At 41.9% G+C, this 17198-nt stretch overlaps 2 protein-coding genes across 4 annotated transcripts in view; both read left to right on the plus strand.

Annotated features, from left to right (window-relative positions):
• rnpc3 (RNA-binding region (RNP1, RRM) containing 3) overlaps positions 1 to 8995 on the plus strand; it is a 50824-nt gene extending 41829 nt beyond the window's left edge. For 2 of the 3 annotated variants that reach the window (XM_079490233.1, XM_079490235.1), the window contains exons 15-16: positions 4503 to 4572; positions 8880 to 8995. In XM_079490233.1, the coding sequence (XP_079346359.1) occupies positions 4503 to 4571 (69 nt within the window). In that variant the 3' untranslated portion in view covers position 4572; positions 8880 to 8995. Of the gene's footprint in view, positions 1 to 4502; positions 4573 to 7407; positions 7535 to 8879 lie in introns of those variants that run through there. The other variant, XM_079490234.1, reaches the window with a different exon arrangement.
• Positions 8996 to 11425: 2430 nt separating this feature from the next.
• Positions 11426 to 17198, plus strand: part of LOC306913522 (alpha-amylase-like) — a 91156-nt gene continuing 85383 nt past the window's right edge. The window contains exon 1 of the mRNA XM_079490236.1: positions 11426 to 11559. Coding sequence (XP_079346362.1) covers positions 11554 to 11559 — 6 coding nt within the window. The 5' untranslated portion in view covers positions 11426 to 11553. The remainder of the gene's footprint in view (positions 11560 to 17198) is intronic.

The following is a 17198-nucleotide window of genomic DNA, read 5'->3' on the forward strand; positions in this document are numbered from 1 at the left end:
CACGAATGGAAGTTAAACATTATAATGACCTGTTATTAGAAGCCAGACACGACGTGTTCACAGAACTATTGGGTTGTCACCGTCGGCTGGAAACCCTTTATGTAGAAAAGATTTGTTTTCAGGAAATGGAACAATATTATTCAGACAGACTTTCACTTTCAAAAGCTTTCTAAAAAAAAAACCTTGAAATAGCAGATCTACAAGATCACAAGTGTATTATCCCATTTTGGGGCGGGAACCCCTTTTGGTGTTAGCATTATGTTATGCTTTAGCTATTGAAAAATAGCAGATCTACAAGCTCACAAGTGTATTATTGATAGGAGTTGGCCCCTGTGCTAGACACATTTCTATTTCTATGTGTGGTAGACAATTTACAATGTAGTCATTTATCAGACGCTCTTAATCCAGAACTACTTACATTAAGCAAGAACAAAAAACATGGCAATACATCACATACACAAAAAGTAGTTATCATGAAACATGCGTAAGCTAAGAATGTAACAGTGGAATATCTATATAATGAAACTATACACTATACATACTATACTATATTATACTATACATATGTACTATAAAGTGCTATGACTACATAAAATGCAATTCTAGTGCTGTCTACGTAACAAGCTATAAGAATGTTTAAAATACTATCTAAGTCTACATAAAGTGTTATCTAAGGCAGGGGTTCTCAACGTTTTTGGCCGGGGACCCCCGGAAATGCTTTGGCAATGTCTCGGGACCCCCGCCCCGCCCCCTCCCGACCCCCAATATAAATTGACTGCTACAATAACCTTAACCCATTTTGGGCGGGAACCCCTTTTGGTGTTTTAAGCATTATGTATTTATGTTATAATTTAGCTATTGAAAAATAGCAGATCTACAAGCTCATAGCGCGCCACCGAGTGGCGCGCTATGAGCTTGTAGGTCTGCTATTTTTGAAAAATCGTGAAAAAGAAATAAAAAAAATATTATTTTTTTTCTTTTGAAAATAATTTGGGGACCCCCTAAAATAATTTGGCGACCCCCCCGAGGGGTCGCGACCCACGGGTTGAGAACCCCTGATCTAAGGGGCTAGGGCAAGTGCTACGGGCCATGATGGAGTCTGTGACATGTCACTGTGCCATGTCACGGTGTTCCCGGTGGGCGGGTACATTACTTGCCCCCCTGATAGCAGCGTTTTATTTGACAAGCATTTGTTGAGGAGCCCGGCGGAAACGGTGGGGACATTCTACCACCGCGACAGGCCTAGTGCGTGGCAAACTGCGCAGGCGTTCGTTTTGGTCGAAACTATTCCGGGGCGGAGCGGCAAAATCACCCTAATAAAAATGTAATGTACAATAATTACTAAACACAAATCTCACTTGCAATTTCCATTCAGGCCTGACTAACCCCTTTTGGTGTTAGCATTATGTTATGCTTTAGCTATTGAAAAATAGCAGATCTACAAGCTCATAGCGCGCCACCGAGTGGCGCGCTATGAGCTTGTAGGTCTGCTATTTTTGAAAAATCTTTTTTTTTTCTTTTTTTTTCAAAAGGGCACATTGCCAAAAGGGCAGGGGGTGCTCTAGCACCCCCTAGTGTCTATCTGTGCACGCGACTGCATACAAGCTTTGTGCCCAACAGCGACTACATGTACCGTAGTCTGCACTGAAGATTTTAAAATGCTGATGTAGAGATAAAAAACAAAGAAGACGACCCCTTTGAGATTTAGCAGGATTATTCTGTTTAGTCCGGAGGATTTGGAGGAACACGGGGAGGCGTGAGGTCTCCGTACCTCTGTTTTTCAGGCAGACATCCAGAGACCCTTTTTAGATCCACATCATGAGTTTTCTTTTAACCCATTTACGCCTGACGTCGAAAAATTAAAAAAATGTATTTTTAAAATTATATTTTTTCTATATCAGTGGTTCTCAATATTTCATGTCAAGGACCCCAAACATTATATGTAATATGCCTCCGTCCCCCCATCTGAAAATATGTTGTTCCAGGGACACCCCAGAAGCAGAGAAGATTTGAGTTAAAAACTGAAACTCTGAAAGAATATATATTCAAAGATTTGAGGCACATTTTCACGATTTTTCAAAAATAGCAGACCTACAAGCTCGTATGAGCTTGTAGATCTGCTATTTTTCAATTGCTAAAGTATAACATAATCCTTTAAAACACCAAAAGGGGTTCCCGCCCAAAATGGCAAAACTATACTGTAGTCCATCCACTATTGCCAGAGAACCATCTTTAACCAATTCAGAACGGGAACCCCTCTTAGCATTATGTTATACTTTAGCTTTTGAAAAAAAATATCAGATCTACAAGCTCATAGCGCAGCACCAAGTGCCGCACTACGAGCTTGTAGATCTGCTAGATAATTCTGGGGTTCCTTGACATGAAAAGGGTTGAGCACCACTGACAGAAACAGGTTTTTCAGAAAACTGTTAGACATTTTTGTTTTAGAATCGTCCTCTGGTCGAAATGGGTTAAATTGGTTCAGCGACGTTGGATCTTTCACAGTCAGTGGCTTCTTAAATTCCTTTTTTTGAAACCTGCGACATCAGAAGAACATTATTTAATATCGATCAAAGGAAGTGTTGGGATTTGTGGAGCGTCTGATGGAGGTCAAACACTCATCTGTGGGGATCGAGGGCTCAGTTTCCTCCCACTGGAGGTGGCTTTTTTATTATTTTTAACACAGAGGCTGGCAGAGCCGTGACAACGCTCCACACGTCCCAGACTCTTCTCCCTTCTCTAAAACACCCAGGACAACGCTCCACACGTCCCAGACTCTTCTCCCTTCTCTAAAACACCCAGGACAACGCTCCACACGTCCCAGACTCTTCTCCCTTCTCTAAAACACCCTGGACAACGCTCCACACAACCCAGACTCTTCTCCCTTCTCTAAAACACCCAGGACAACGCTCCACACGTCCCAGACTCTTCTCCCTTCTCTAAAACACCCAGGACAACGCTCCACACGTCCCAGACTCTTCTCCCTTCTGGCTCCAATACTATGGAATACACTTCCCATTGCAGTCAGAACTGCAGACTCACTCCTCAATCTTCCGCCGTAGTCTGAAAACCCGCCTCTTCAGACTCCATCTTTGGGGATGATCTTTACGTTCAGGACTAGTCCAGATCACAGCCCATATGGGGATGATCTTTACGTTCAGGACTAGTCCAGATCACAGCCCATATGGGGATGATCTTTACGTCATTTCCAGGACTGTCTTCAACAGTTGAAATAATAATACAGCTTATTCTGGGCCAGATCTGACTAGTTATCATATGACTTTAATTTGATCTGGCCTCGATCGGACTCTCTCTGATTCCTTGGTTTGACTTGATCTGAACCCCAAACTCCACCAGGTCCTGACCCTAAACTCCACCAGGTCCTGACCCTAAACTCCACCAGGTCCTGACCCTAAACTCCACCAGGTCCTCACCCTAAACTCCACCAGGTCCTGACCCTAAACTCCACCAGGTCCTGACCCTAAACTCCACCAGGTCCTGACCCTAAACTCCACCAGGTCCTCACCCTAAACTCCACCAGGTTCTCACCCTAAACTCCACCAGGTCCTCACCCTAAACTCCACCAGGTCCTCACCCTAAACTCCACCAGGTCCTCACCCTAAACTCCACCAGGTCCTCACCCTAAACTCCACCAGGTCCTGACCCTAAACTCCACCAGGTTCTGACCCTAAACTCCACCAGGTCCTGACCCCAAACTCCACCAGGTCCTGACCCCAAACTCCACCAGGTCCTGACCTTAAACTCCACCAGGTCCTCACCCTAAACTCCACCAGGTCCTCACCCTAAACTCCACCAGGTCCTGACCCTAAACTTCACCAGGTCCTGACCCTAAACTCCACCAGGTCCTGACCCCAAACTCCACCAGGTCCTGACCCTAAACTCCACCAGGTCCTGACCCTAAACTCCACCAGGTCCTGACCCCAAACTCCACCAGGTCCTGACCCCAAACTCCACCAGGTCCTGACCCTAAACTCCACCAGGTCCTCACCCCAAACTCCACCAGGTCCTGACCCCAAACTCCACCAGGTCCTGACCCTAAACTCCACCAGGTCCTGACCCTAAACTCCACCAGGTCCTGGCCCTAAACTCCACCAGGTCCTCGCCCTAAACTCCACCAGGTCCTCACCCTAAACTCCACCAGGTCCTCACCCTAAACTCCACCAGGTCCTGACCCTAAACTCCACCAGGTCCTGACCCTAAACTCCACCAGGTCCTCACCCTAAACTCCACCAGGTCCTCGCCCTAAACTCCACCAGGTCCTCACCCTAAACTCCACCAGGTCCTCACCCTAAACTCCACCAGGTCCTCACCCTAAACTCCACCAGGTCCTGGCCCTAAACTCCACCAGGTCCTGACCCTGATGACAATTGTCTTATGTATTTGATGTGTTGATCATGTGTAGTTCTTGCTTTTGCTCTAGATCGCTCTGGATTAAGAGCGTCTGCTAAACATTGTAAAGGTCCTTAACTCTGAGCCCACAGCAGTTTGCCAGGTCAGCGAGGCCCAAGGCAGACGCCGGCGACGCCAAGAAGGGAGCGAGGAGACGCTGAGGTAAACGGGTGGGAGAGACAGAGGACACTTTAATAAACAACATGAAGTGTTTAACAGTGGTGGAAAAGAAAAACATTACTCGCTTTTTTCACTTGACCCGTTCTGGGCGGGAACCCCTTTTGGTGTTGTAAGCATTATGTTATGCTTTAGCTATCGAAAAATAGCAGATCTACAAGCTCATAGCGTGACACCGAGTGCCGTGCTAAGAGCTTGTAGATCTGCTAATTTTGAAAAATCGTGAAAATGTGGCGCAAATTTGGAATATATATTCTTCTGAGGTGGTCCCTGAAACAACATATTTTCAGATGGAGGTCGGCGGCCAATTACATAATACATTTTGGGGGTCCTTGACATTAAAATGTTTCAGAATGACTGACAACTGTCAGGATTTAGAAGACATATGTTTCAGAATGACTGACAACTGTCAGGATTTAGAAGACATTTGTAGAATTGTCCTCAGGTCTAAATGGGTTAAGTAAAGTGTCAGTACTGTAATATAGAAGTAAAAGTCCGGAATTCAACATTTATTTGAGTTCAAAAGTATTGGTATAAAAAAATTGTACAAAAAGTACAAAGTATTCGTTATGCCCATTTTAAAATGTATATTAAAACAATCTTTTGAAAATTGCTCAAGTGAGCTTGTAGATCATCTATTTTCACATGTCCAGTGTCCATCAATAACAAAATACATTTAAATAAATACACTAACCACTTAAAAGTAACTGTAGTTTGTTTTCAAATAAATGTAGTGGAGTAAAAGTACAGTATCTGCCTCCCTCTAGTGGAATAGAAGTAAAAGTATTGAACATTGGAGATGCTCTAAACCAGGGGTTCTCAACGTTTTTGGCCGGGGACCCCCGGAAATGCTTTGGCAATGTCTCGGGACCCCCGCCCCGCCCCCTCCCGACCCCCAATATAAATTGACTGCTACAATAACCTTAAACCATTTTGGGCGGGAACCCCTTTTGGTGTTTTAAGCATTGTTATAATTTAGCTATTGAAAAATAGCAGATCTACAAGCTCATAGCGCGCCACCGAGTGGCGCGCTATGAGCTTGTAGGTCTGCTATTTTTGAAAAATCGTGAAAATAAAATTTAAAAAGAAACCTTTTTTTCTTTTTCTTTTTTTGGAAAATAATTTGGGGACCCCCTAAAATAATTTGGCGACCCCCCGAGGGGTCGCGACCCACGGGTTGAGAACCCCTGCTCTAAACTACCTCAAAAAGTTAAATGCACATTTAGGGATGTACGATTAATCGGTAGCATAATCGGAATCGGCCATACAAATGGGATAAAAATGCCATATCGGAACGGTCTTAAAATAATACAGATTATTTAATCGGTTTTCACTCGCAAAATTATTTTGAAATACATTTAAAATCATCAATGAGATCAATATAAATCCAAAGTGTCTAGTACCTCTAGTCTAGAACAAAAGCCAAATCAAATGCGATGTAAAATCCTAAGTAAAAATAAACTTTACATTTTTCTACGTTTTAATGTGTGTACTCATCTCATTCAGTTGTGAAAACAGACACTTGAAGAGTATATACTATTTATTTATTGATTGATTTAATACTTTATTAACAGGCTTTGGGGGCCAATAAGCCCCTATAGGTCCTTATTGGCTTGTTTCCATTGTGGTCCTCTGTATAATATCAGAATCGGTATCGGCAGATATGACCCTGCAAATAATTGGATATCGGTCATAATTTCATAATCATGCACCCCTACATTACAGTAGATGCTTTCCACCACTGTGTTAGAGGCCAAAACCCTAACCCCTACATTACAGTAGATACTTTCCACCACTGTGTTAGAGGCCAAAACCCTAACCCTAACCCCTACATTACAGTAGATACTTTCCACCACTGTGTTAGAGGCCAAAACCCTAACCCTAACCCCTACATTACAGTAGATACTTTCCACCACTGTGTTAGAGGCCAAAACCCTAACCCTAACCCCTACATTACAGTAGATACTTTCCACCACTGTGTTAGAGGCCAAAACCCTAACCCTAACCCCTACATTACAGTAGATACTTTCCACCACTGTGTTAGAGGCCAAAACCCTAACCCCTACATTACAGTAGATACTTTCCACCACCGTGTTAGAGGCCAAAACCCTAACCCTAACCCCTACATTACAGTAGATGCTTTCCACCACCGTGTTAGAGGCCAAAACCCTAACCCTAACCCCTACATTACAGTAGATACTTTCCACCACCGTGTTAGAGGCCAAAACCCTAACCCTAACCCCTACATTACAGTAGATACTTTCCACCACTGTGTTAGAGGCCAAAACCCTAACCCTAACCCCTACATTACAGTAGATACTTTGTACCACTGTGTTAGAGGCCAAAACCCTAACCCTAACCCCTACATTACAGTAGATACTTTCCACCACTGTGTTAGAGGCCAAAACCCTAACCCTAACCCCTACATTACAGTAGATACTTTCCACCACTGTGTTAGAGGCCAAAACCCTAACCCTAACCCCTACATTACAGTAGATACTTTCCACCACTGTGTTAGAGGCCAAAACCCTAACCCTAACCCCTACATTACAGTAGATACTTTCCACCACTGTGTTAGAGGCCAAAACCCTAACCCTAACCCCTACATTACAGTAGATATTTCCACCACTGTTAGAGGCCAAAGTCACCCCTACATTACAGTAGATATTTCCACCACTGTTAGAGGCCAAAGTCACCCCTACATTACAGTAGATACTTTCCACCACTGTGTTAGAGGCCAAAGTCATTCTGATGTTGCAGCTGCTTCTACTGTCATTGTAACTGTTGGCTGTTGTCTTGTTTGCACTTTATTTATTGAAGACGTCAACCCTTTGTGACGTTGTGGCTCAGCAAGGGACCGTTTCGTATCCTTGTCCTGTGGCATATCCTTTTGACCAGAAGATTGTATCATATGAAGTTGCACTTAAATTAAATGTAACCTTTTTAATCTAACGCATGTAATTATTAAACTACAACATCTGTAAACAAGCATGGGCCATGAAATTAGGGGGGGGGGGGGGGAATGAAAAAAAAGAATGAAAAAAAAACATTTTCCAGTCCTGGAAAAAAGTTTGGAATTTATCATTTGGTCCTGGAAGAAATTGTTGGCTGCATTGTTTTTTGGCTATAGAGCGCCGAAGTCACCCACTCATCCCCTGGTTCTGCCTGGTTCACGGAAGTCATTTCTCTATGGAGAACAACATGGATAATCCATATGAGTGAAACGGCCTGGATGACATGTTTATTTTTCAAACACAGTTCTTATATGAGGCGATCTAAAATCCTCCTATGGGGATTACAATGCAAATAATAAAGTACATGAACCCGTGGACTTAGCGCCCTCTACCGATATCAGACTTCGGTGCTCTATTGATTTTGTTAATAAAAAAAACGTTTTTTCCAAAACATGTAACATAAGTCGTTATTCGCCAAACGAGCAGCGTTATTGCAGCCTAATGTGTACCAGACCAGTACAGTACGCCAGCAAAATAACAGATCTACAAGCTCACCACGTGCTGCAGTGTGATCCAAAATTATATTCTATTCCAAAATGTGGAATATAATGATAGCATTCTATATTCTATGCTTCAGTGTTTCCACACTGCCTGTCTTTGGGCGTTGTGGCACACAGGAGTAAGAGACTCATTATGGAGCTGAATGATTGCTATTACAGACCTGCGGAGGGCGGATTTAACCACGGTTTAGGGTGGATCATTCAAATGTATTATAAATGAACAGTTTGACTCCATAAAACGCTTTACCCGCTATTTAATCAAATATTCTACGCTGCCGAGATTGTTTTATTACCTTTAGAGCATACGCTGAAGTATTTGCAGCTTTCAGCGACGAAAATCCGGCGAAAAATAGTCCGTCGGCTTGTTTTGATCATCATCACCAGCGGCCATGACAATGCGCTACAAGATCCGCCTCCAAGAGGTGTTGTAGTCCAGACAAACCCCCCGTCCACTTGCATTGGGCTCAATTTCCCAGAAGCCCTAGCAGCCCAGAGGTTGACTTAATTTCCGGTTTCGTCACCATAACCTGACGGCCTTGTCATCAGGTCCCAGATAAATCCGCTGTTTCTTTTTAATTATTTTAAAACGGCGAATTAAACGCATTAAACAAATGTCGGGTATAGCGTATTAAGCAGAGTCGATCGTTTGATTAAACAATTAGCGGCCGTTTCATTCATTGGTAAAAGATGTGTGGGAATCCTGATGGTATTTTGGAATGTGTAAAACTTAATTTTTTACAATACCCTCTTTCTTGTCTTGTCTGACTCTGACTTGCAGGTTTACAATCGCAGAGGTGATGGCTTGTCGGAAAAGGCTATCATTTTTGTGTGTGTGTGTTTTCTCTTTTTGTTTTGTCTAGTGTTTTGTTTAAATAAAACTTTTAATTCAAACTATCTATTTGACATTCCGCCCTTTTTTGTCCCCCCTCCCACCCCCTCCCACCCCACTCGGTCAAATGATGATAATTGGAAACGTTGTGAAGGTGTTGTCGAGGAGGATGAGTAGAATCCATCATCGCCACCTCTCTCCTCATCACCGATTCATTTCAGACAGACGAGTAAATATAGAGAGATGGGAAAATGTATTTGAGCTCTAGCCCTTTGAGACCTGGAAGGCATCTGGGTCGCCTCATAGCTTTTAACCACTTGAACCAGTATTTTAAACTTTAATAATAATAATACAATTGTATTTGTATAGCACCTTTCATGACATGAAATGCAGCTCAAAGTGCTTTACAGAGAAAAAAAAAGAAAAGCAAGGCATAAACATTAAAAATAATAGCAGTAATGCAATACAGTGAGGACATGAATACGCTGTTTAATAGCTGTTGAAAAATCGTGAAAATGTGTCTCACATCTTTGAATATAATTATAATTCTTTCATAGCAATTCTTTTTTGTTTTTACACTAAAACCTTTGCTTCTGAGCGGTCCCTGGCTGCTACAAAACCTTTTCAGATGGAGGTCAGCGGCCGAATACAGATCATTTTTGGGGTGCTTCCTTTGTCATAAAATAGTCTTTTTCAGAAAACTCGTGATTTTAGAAAACATTTGTAGAATCCAGTCTCGGGTCTCAATGGGCTAGATTGACTGAGCGGCAGATGGTTGGGTGTCAACAAGCTCCGACAATACCACGCACTCACGCGTGAGCACACACACACACATGCACACACACACATGCACACACACACACACACACACACACACACACATACATACACACACACAATGGCAGGCAAACAAACCCAACACACAAGGCTCTGGGAAATTGCTGGAGAATATTTTTTTTTAAGCTGTCCTCAAGAATCCCTGGGATATCTGTGATCCTGTAGCAGGATGAGGAGGAGAGAGTGAACCCAACGGAGGAAAACACCTGTCATGTCTATCTGAAGTTCTGAGAATCACACTTGTTGTTTGAAAACAAAATAATAAAAACTGAAGTAAAAAAACATCAAGCAGGCCTGTAAAGGTCCTGCCATTCATGAAATAAATGTATCCAAGGTATGTGTATTGTCTCCCCACTCATTTAATTTTTGATGTTCATGTTCTATGGGGGTCATCGCCATGTTTGCTAAGTGGTGGATATTTTTGTGAAAAATCCAAATGGACCTGTAAGGGTTACTCACAGTAATCTCTCAAGACCGATTCAGAGGTTAAGAGAAAAAACATTTCACCCCCCCTTTTTTTGGGGGCGAATGCCTGAAATACAGCCTATTCTAGTGGTTTTCATTATGTATTGAGCATTTGAGCCATGGACCACCATTTGATGACATTTAGCCTCTCAGACCCAAAACGTAAGATAAGATTTTGTCCACATTTCCATGCTGTATTGATGTTGGTACCATTAGGAGAGATGACAGGTTGTATTGATGTTGGTACCATTAGGAGAGATAACAGGCTGTATTGATGTTGGTACCATTAGGAGAGATAACAGGCTGTATTGATGTTGGTACCATTAGGAGAGATAACAGGCTGTATTGATGTTGGTACCATTAGGAGAGATAACAGGCTGTATTGATGTTGGTACCATTAGGAGAGATAACAGGCTGTATTGATGTTGGTACCATTAGGAGAGATAACAGGCTGTATTGATGTTGGTACCATTAGGAGAGATAACGGGTTGTATTGACGTTGGTACCATTAGGAGAGATAACGGGTTGTATTGATGTTGGTACCATTAGGAGAGATAACAGGTTGTATTGATGTTGGTACCATTAGGAGAGATAACAGGTTGTATTGATGTTGGTACCATTAGGAGAGATAACAGGTTGTATTGATGTTGGTACCATTAGGAGAGATAACAGGTTGTATTGATGTTGGTACCATTAGGAGAGATAACAGGTTGTATTGATGTTGGTACCATTAGGAGAGATAACAGGTTGTATTGATGTTGGTACCATTAGGAGAGATAACAGGCTGTATTGATGTTGGTACCATTAGGAGAGATAACAGGCTGTATTGATGTTGGTACCATTAGGAGAGATAACGGGACAAACGTTGATCAAAATAACAATTCTTCTACATTATCTAATTATGTGTAGACTTTGTGTAGAATTAAATAATGCCAGATGTTTAACAATAATGTAACTCTTGTACGGGTCCATTTGGTTTCATTGTATGCTCCCAAGAGTTATAAAGATCTAATAAGGGTCCATTTGGTTACCAACTCTCCATCATGTAGCAGTAACATCATTGGGGACCACCTGGAACCCCCTTGAGGACCACTGGACTGGCTGAGAACTACATTTCAAGGAGCATACATTTCCCACAATGCATCGGTCACAAGGTTAGCATACTGTAGTGTGTAGCTTTAGCATAGTTTGACAGAGTGTCTGACAGACACAGTGCTCTGCTGCTAAACTTTCTGTTTTAGAAGAGTTCTTCTTGCTGCTGCAACTAGTAGCAGTCTGCCAAAGTGTTGGTTAGAACTTGCAAGAGTGTAAAGTTGCAAGAATGAAGGTGAGTAAATGGTGTTATAGTAGCTTACTGCTAAAGACACTTGTTAAGTGTGTGTTTTGTTTGTAGACAGAACAGGTGGCTGACTATGTTCGCATTATAAGTTATAACCACCCCTCTATAACTACATACAGCAGTGGGTCACAAACCTTTTCAAGTCAGGGACCCCCACATTGACATTCATTAGGCTGCGGACCCCCCCCCCCCCATTTGAAAAGATATGTCAGTGTAACTCCGATAAGTCTCTAGCAGTGAATGGTTCAGAAACATATTAATTTAATGGACCCCCACTCCCCCAGCTGGTTTGATATGCAATAGGCTACGGTGGACCCCCATTAAGACCCGGATATATATATATATATATATATATATATATATTTCTACTTGCAAAAAACAGATTTCAACCTTTGTACCACTAGGACTTTGCAGAGGAAATTATGTTTAAAAAAAAGTTTTATGCAAAATGTAGGCTATGCACATTTATAATAATTATTAAAATAATAATAAATTAATAATTTTAATTTGGGGGATATCTTTCACAATAATAAATAAAACATGTTCTAGACATTTTAATGATCACCAAAAGGTAAAAAAAAAAAAAGTATTAAAGATTGCACAGATCAGTCCAGAGATTTAGAAGCATATTTCTATCTATGGGACTCCAATTTATATCGTAAAACCACTGTTAATAATTTAACTGAGAGTGTACAAATTTGTAGCCTACACTCAGAGTTACAGACCCATAAGGGTCCATTTGGTTCCAAACTATCATTTAGCTGGGGACCCCCTGGAACTCCCCCAAGGACCCCTGGGGGTCCCCAGACCCCACTTTGGGAACCAATCAACGAGAAACTATAGATGCAGTTTCAGTTCCCAAACTACCACTAATGAGAGAGAGAGACTGAGAGCACATTTCTTTCATTTTAACCCATTTAGGCCTGACAGTTTTGTGAAATACCTCATGTTTCTAGATCAGTGGTGCTCAATATTTCATGTCAAAAAAATAATTGTAATTGGCCCCCGGCCCGCATCTGCAAATATTTTGCTCCAGGAACGCCCCCAGTATAATATACATTCAATGATTTGCGCCACATTTTCCACGATTTTTCAAAATATTAGCTAAAAAATTAGCTACTGAAAAATAGCAGACCTACAAGCTCATAGCGCGGCACCGAGTGCCGCGCTACGAGCTTGTAGGTCTGCTAAAGTATGCTTAAAACACCAAAAGGGGTTACCGCCCAGAATGGCTTAATAAGACCATTATCCATGTACTCAATTATGTCTGTTATAATAGGCCTTATTATACAGTCCCTTTGTTGCAGAATCTTGACCACAAAATGCACGATACTGTTAATTGTGTTCATAAAACAGTTGGCTGGGGAGGAGGACATAATAACATTCTATTCAGTTTAAACGTATATAGCCTACAGTTCACAGCAGAGCAGCTAAAACACAACCACATTAAAGGGACACTTCACCCTTTTTGCCAAAAAATATATATCAATGACGTTTATAAGATTTAGAACACTTTCCTGGCATTATTTTTTGTGTTATCTCTGGGTTTAGATATTTTAGATTAACGGGTGGCTCTGACGTCAGAGACACTCTTCCGTATTGCTACCGGACTACATTGTCTCCTCACACTGCAGCTAGACCAGCCCCAAAACACAGCCGTCACGGACACTGCGATTTGTTCCACCTACAACCTTCGTTGACCGCACCCCCACATGCGCATTTGTTATTGTGTTTGTGTCATGTCGCTGTCGTCAGCAGAGCAGCACCAGAGAGACGCGCTATGTTGCCACGAATCCCCCCCCCCCCAACTCTAGATTTATTATAATGATATGAAGTGACTTGCCATAAACCATCCATTAACTCCCCATTCATCCAATTTGCATCTGCTTGTATTAAACAACATTAAACTCACCAACATTGCAGCTGTAGGGAAAGCTTGAATATCCACTTTCAAACTGCAAAGCTTTTGTTTCATAAAAATCCACCGAATCTTTTTCCCACTCAGCTCTGCACTTAGTTTTTCTTCTTTTTTAGTTCTATCTCACTACTAGAACTTTCTGACTCTGAGGTAGATAAGATTTTTGGCTGTCAACAGCATCCATTTGTTTTTTCAATGTTGTGGACCGGAGCGTGGTGAAATAGTTGCTAAGATACGATCGTACCGTATTTGGCAACTAAAAGACCTGTCCCGTAATGAACCGATACGGGACGCACTTAATCCCGTATTTTTGTCTCGTGGAAAAATGACAGCGCGTTATGGTGATTCTCAGTCACTCGCTCCCATGCAGTAATAAGAAGGGCAGCCGACTGAGCTATAGGAACAGGAAAGCAAGACACTGGAACCTAGCCTGGTTAATAAACCAGACCGAATCAGCCGTTGGCAAAAAAAAGTTGCCTACCAGCGGATTACGGTCTGGCGAGGCTCAGTAGCACGCCTCTTTCCTACAGCAGAGAACAGGTCGGACCAATCGGGACACGGTATGCAATATAGGCGGGCTTTGGTACAGTGACGTTCAACGCTTGAGACTTTTGACTGACAGTAGCTCTGACCAATTGCGTCAAAGAGAAAATGTTCCCCGGGAAATGAAATCCAAGTGGAGCCAGCCCAGACTGATATACCGCGACAGTGTTGTGTGATATTAGTCTGGCTTATTAGCCAGGCTAACTGGAACCTGGTGTCTGGAAGGGCGCTAGGCTCAGCTCATTGGTCAGTACTCTTCATAGGCATGCAGCAGAGCCAATCACTATGCAGATCGTATCTTAGCAACTATTTCACCACGCTCCCGTCCACAACATTGAAAAAACAAATGGATGCTGTTGACAGCCAAAAATCTTATCTACCTCAGAGTCAGAAAGTTCTAGTAGTGAGATAGAACTAAAAAAGAAGAAAAACTAAGTGCAGAGCTGAGTGGGAAAAAGATTCGGTGGATTTTTATGAAACAAAAGCTTTGCAGTTTGAAAGTGGATATTCAAGCTTTCCCTACAGCTGCAATGTTGGTGAGTTTAATGTTGTTTAATACAAGCAGATGCAAATTGGATGAATGGGGAGTTAATGGATGGTTTATGGCAAGTCACTTCATATCATTATAATAAATCTAGGGTTGGGGGGGGGGGGGATTCGTGGCAACATAGCGCGTCTCTCTGGTGCTGCTCTGCTGACGACAGCGACATGACACAAACACAATAACAAATGCGCATGTGGGGGTGCGGTCAACGAAGGTTGTAGGTGGAACAAATCGCAGTGTCCGTGACGGCTGTGTTTTGGGGCTGGTCTAGCTGCAGTGTGAGGAGACAATGTAGTCCGGTAGCAATACGGAAGAGTGTCTCTGACGTCAGAGCCACCCGTTAATCTAAAATATCTAAACCCAGAGATAACACAAAAAATAATGCCAGGAAAGTGTTCTAAATCTTATAAACGTCATTGATATATATTTTTTGGCAAAAAGGGTGAAGTGTCCCTTTAAGGTAGCAGCACTACAATTTACAATTCACAATTTAGGCATTTATCAGACGCTCTTAATCCAGAGCGACTTACATTAAGCAATAACAAAAGCATGGCATACATCACATATATAAAAAGTAGTTATCATGAATCATGCGTCATGCACTATACACTAATCGTTGCAGTTAAGGTTGCAGCAATATACACTAATGGTGAAATAATGCAAGCTACTTTGAATATGTTGCTGAGGTTTAACATGCCAAGCTGAATGTATCACCGTAACTACATTTCATTCACATTTAACCAATTTAGACCTGAGCTCGATTTTACAAATGTCTTCTAAATCCTGACAGTTTTCTGTCAGTGGTTCTCAAACATTTTCATGTTCAAGGACCCCCAAAAATATATGTATAATTGGCCTCCGACCCCCATCTGAAAATATGTTGTTCCAGGGACCTCCTCCCAAAAGCAAAGATTTGAGTCGCTGTGAAATAATATGCATTCAAAGATTTGCGCCACATTTTCACAATTTTTAAAAAATAGCAGATCTACAAGCACCGAGTGCCTCGCTACAAGCTTGTAGATCTGATATTTTTCAATAGCTAAAGTATTATGCTTAAAACACCATTCCCGTCCAGAATGGGTTAAGTGTTGCTGCTTGCTTACTAAATTACCGTGGCATTGATTACGCCAGTGTTGTAACAATAATTAATCTACTGTTAATCACAAACCATCTGCAACCCCCCCCCCCCCCCCCCCCCCCACCACCACCATCTGCACCCCCACCCCCCCCATCTGCTGCTGGTAAATAATATGATGCATGAAGCTAAACACTATAGAGTTTAATAATCAACACTTGTTTTGATGCAACAAGTCTGAGTTTGATGATGTATAGGAGAGGAAATCAATCCCAGAATAAAAACAAGAGCACATTTTATCAGGCATTTTATCAGGTTAACCCATATAGGCCTAAAACGTTTTGGCATTTTATCAGGTTAACCCATATAGGCCTAAAACGTTTTGGCATTTTATCAGGTTAACCCATATAGGCCTAAAACGTTTTGGCATTTTATCAGGTTAACCCATAGGCCTAAAACGTTTTGGCATTTTATCAGGTTAACCCATATAGGCCTAAAACGTTTTGGCATTTTATCAGGTTAACCCATAGGCCTAAAACGTTTTGGCATTTTATCAGGTTAACCCATAGGCCTAAAACGTTTTGGCATTTTTGTACTGTTTTGCTAAACATTTCTCCTTTTCTCTTTACATTTTTTTTCTTCCAAAATGGTAATTAAAACAATGCCTCAATAGTTTAGGGACAAGGGTTATGGCAGTGCGCAATCTGTGTGACCTGGCTATAACATGGCTATAACATGGCTATAACATGGCTATATATAACATGGCTATAACATGGCTATATATAACATGGCTATAACATGGCTATATATAACATGGCTATAACATGGCTATATATAACATGGCTATAACATGGCTATATATAACATGGCTATATATAACATGGCTATAACATGGCTATAACATGGCTATAACATGGCTATATATAACATGGCTATAACATGGCTATATATAACATGGCTATAACATGGCTATAACATGGCTATAACATGGCTATATATAACATGGCTATAACATGGCTATAACATGGCTATATATAACATGGCTATAACATGGCTATATATAACATGGCTATAACATGGCTATAGCAGGGGTAGACCACAGGTGGTCCGGGACTAAAACTGGCCCCCCAGAACTAATATCTCACCCATGAGATCCTTTGGAGAATGTTTTGTATTTTTCCCAATACAATATCAGACTGACAGTCTCACACAGGATGTCAGACCGACAGTCTCACACAGGATGTCAGACCAACAGTCTCACACAGGATGTCAGACCGACAGTCTCACACAGGATGTCAGACCAATAGTCTCACACAGGATGTCAGACCAACAGTCTCACACAGGATGTCAGACCGACAGTCTCACACAGGATGTCAGACCAATAGTCTCACACAGGATGCCAGACCAACAGTCTCACACAGGATGTCAGACCAACAGTCTCACACAGGATGTCAGACCAATAGTCTCACACAGGATGTCAGACCAACAGTCTCACACAGGATGTCAAGTCCAAATAGAGAAAGTATCCCCACCCAAAGAAGGTTTAT

The sequence above is a fragment of the Electrona antarctica genome (genome assembly GCF_951216825.1).
Source record: "Electrona antarctica genome assembly, chromosome: 20".
In the NCBI taxonomy this organism is placed as follows: Eukaryota; Metazoa; Chordata; class Actinopteri; order Myctophiformes; family Myctophidae; genus Electrona; species Electrona antarctica.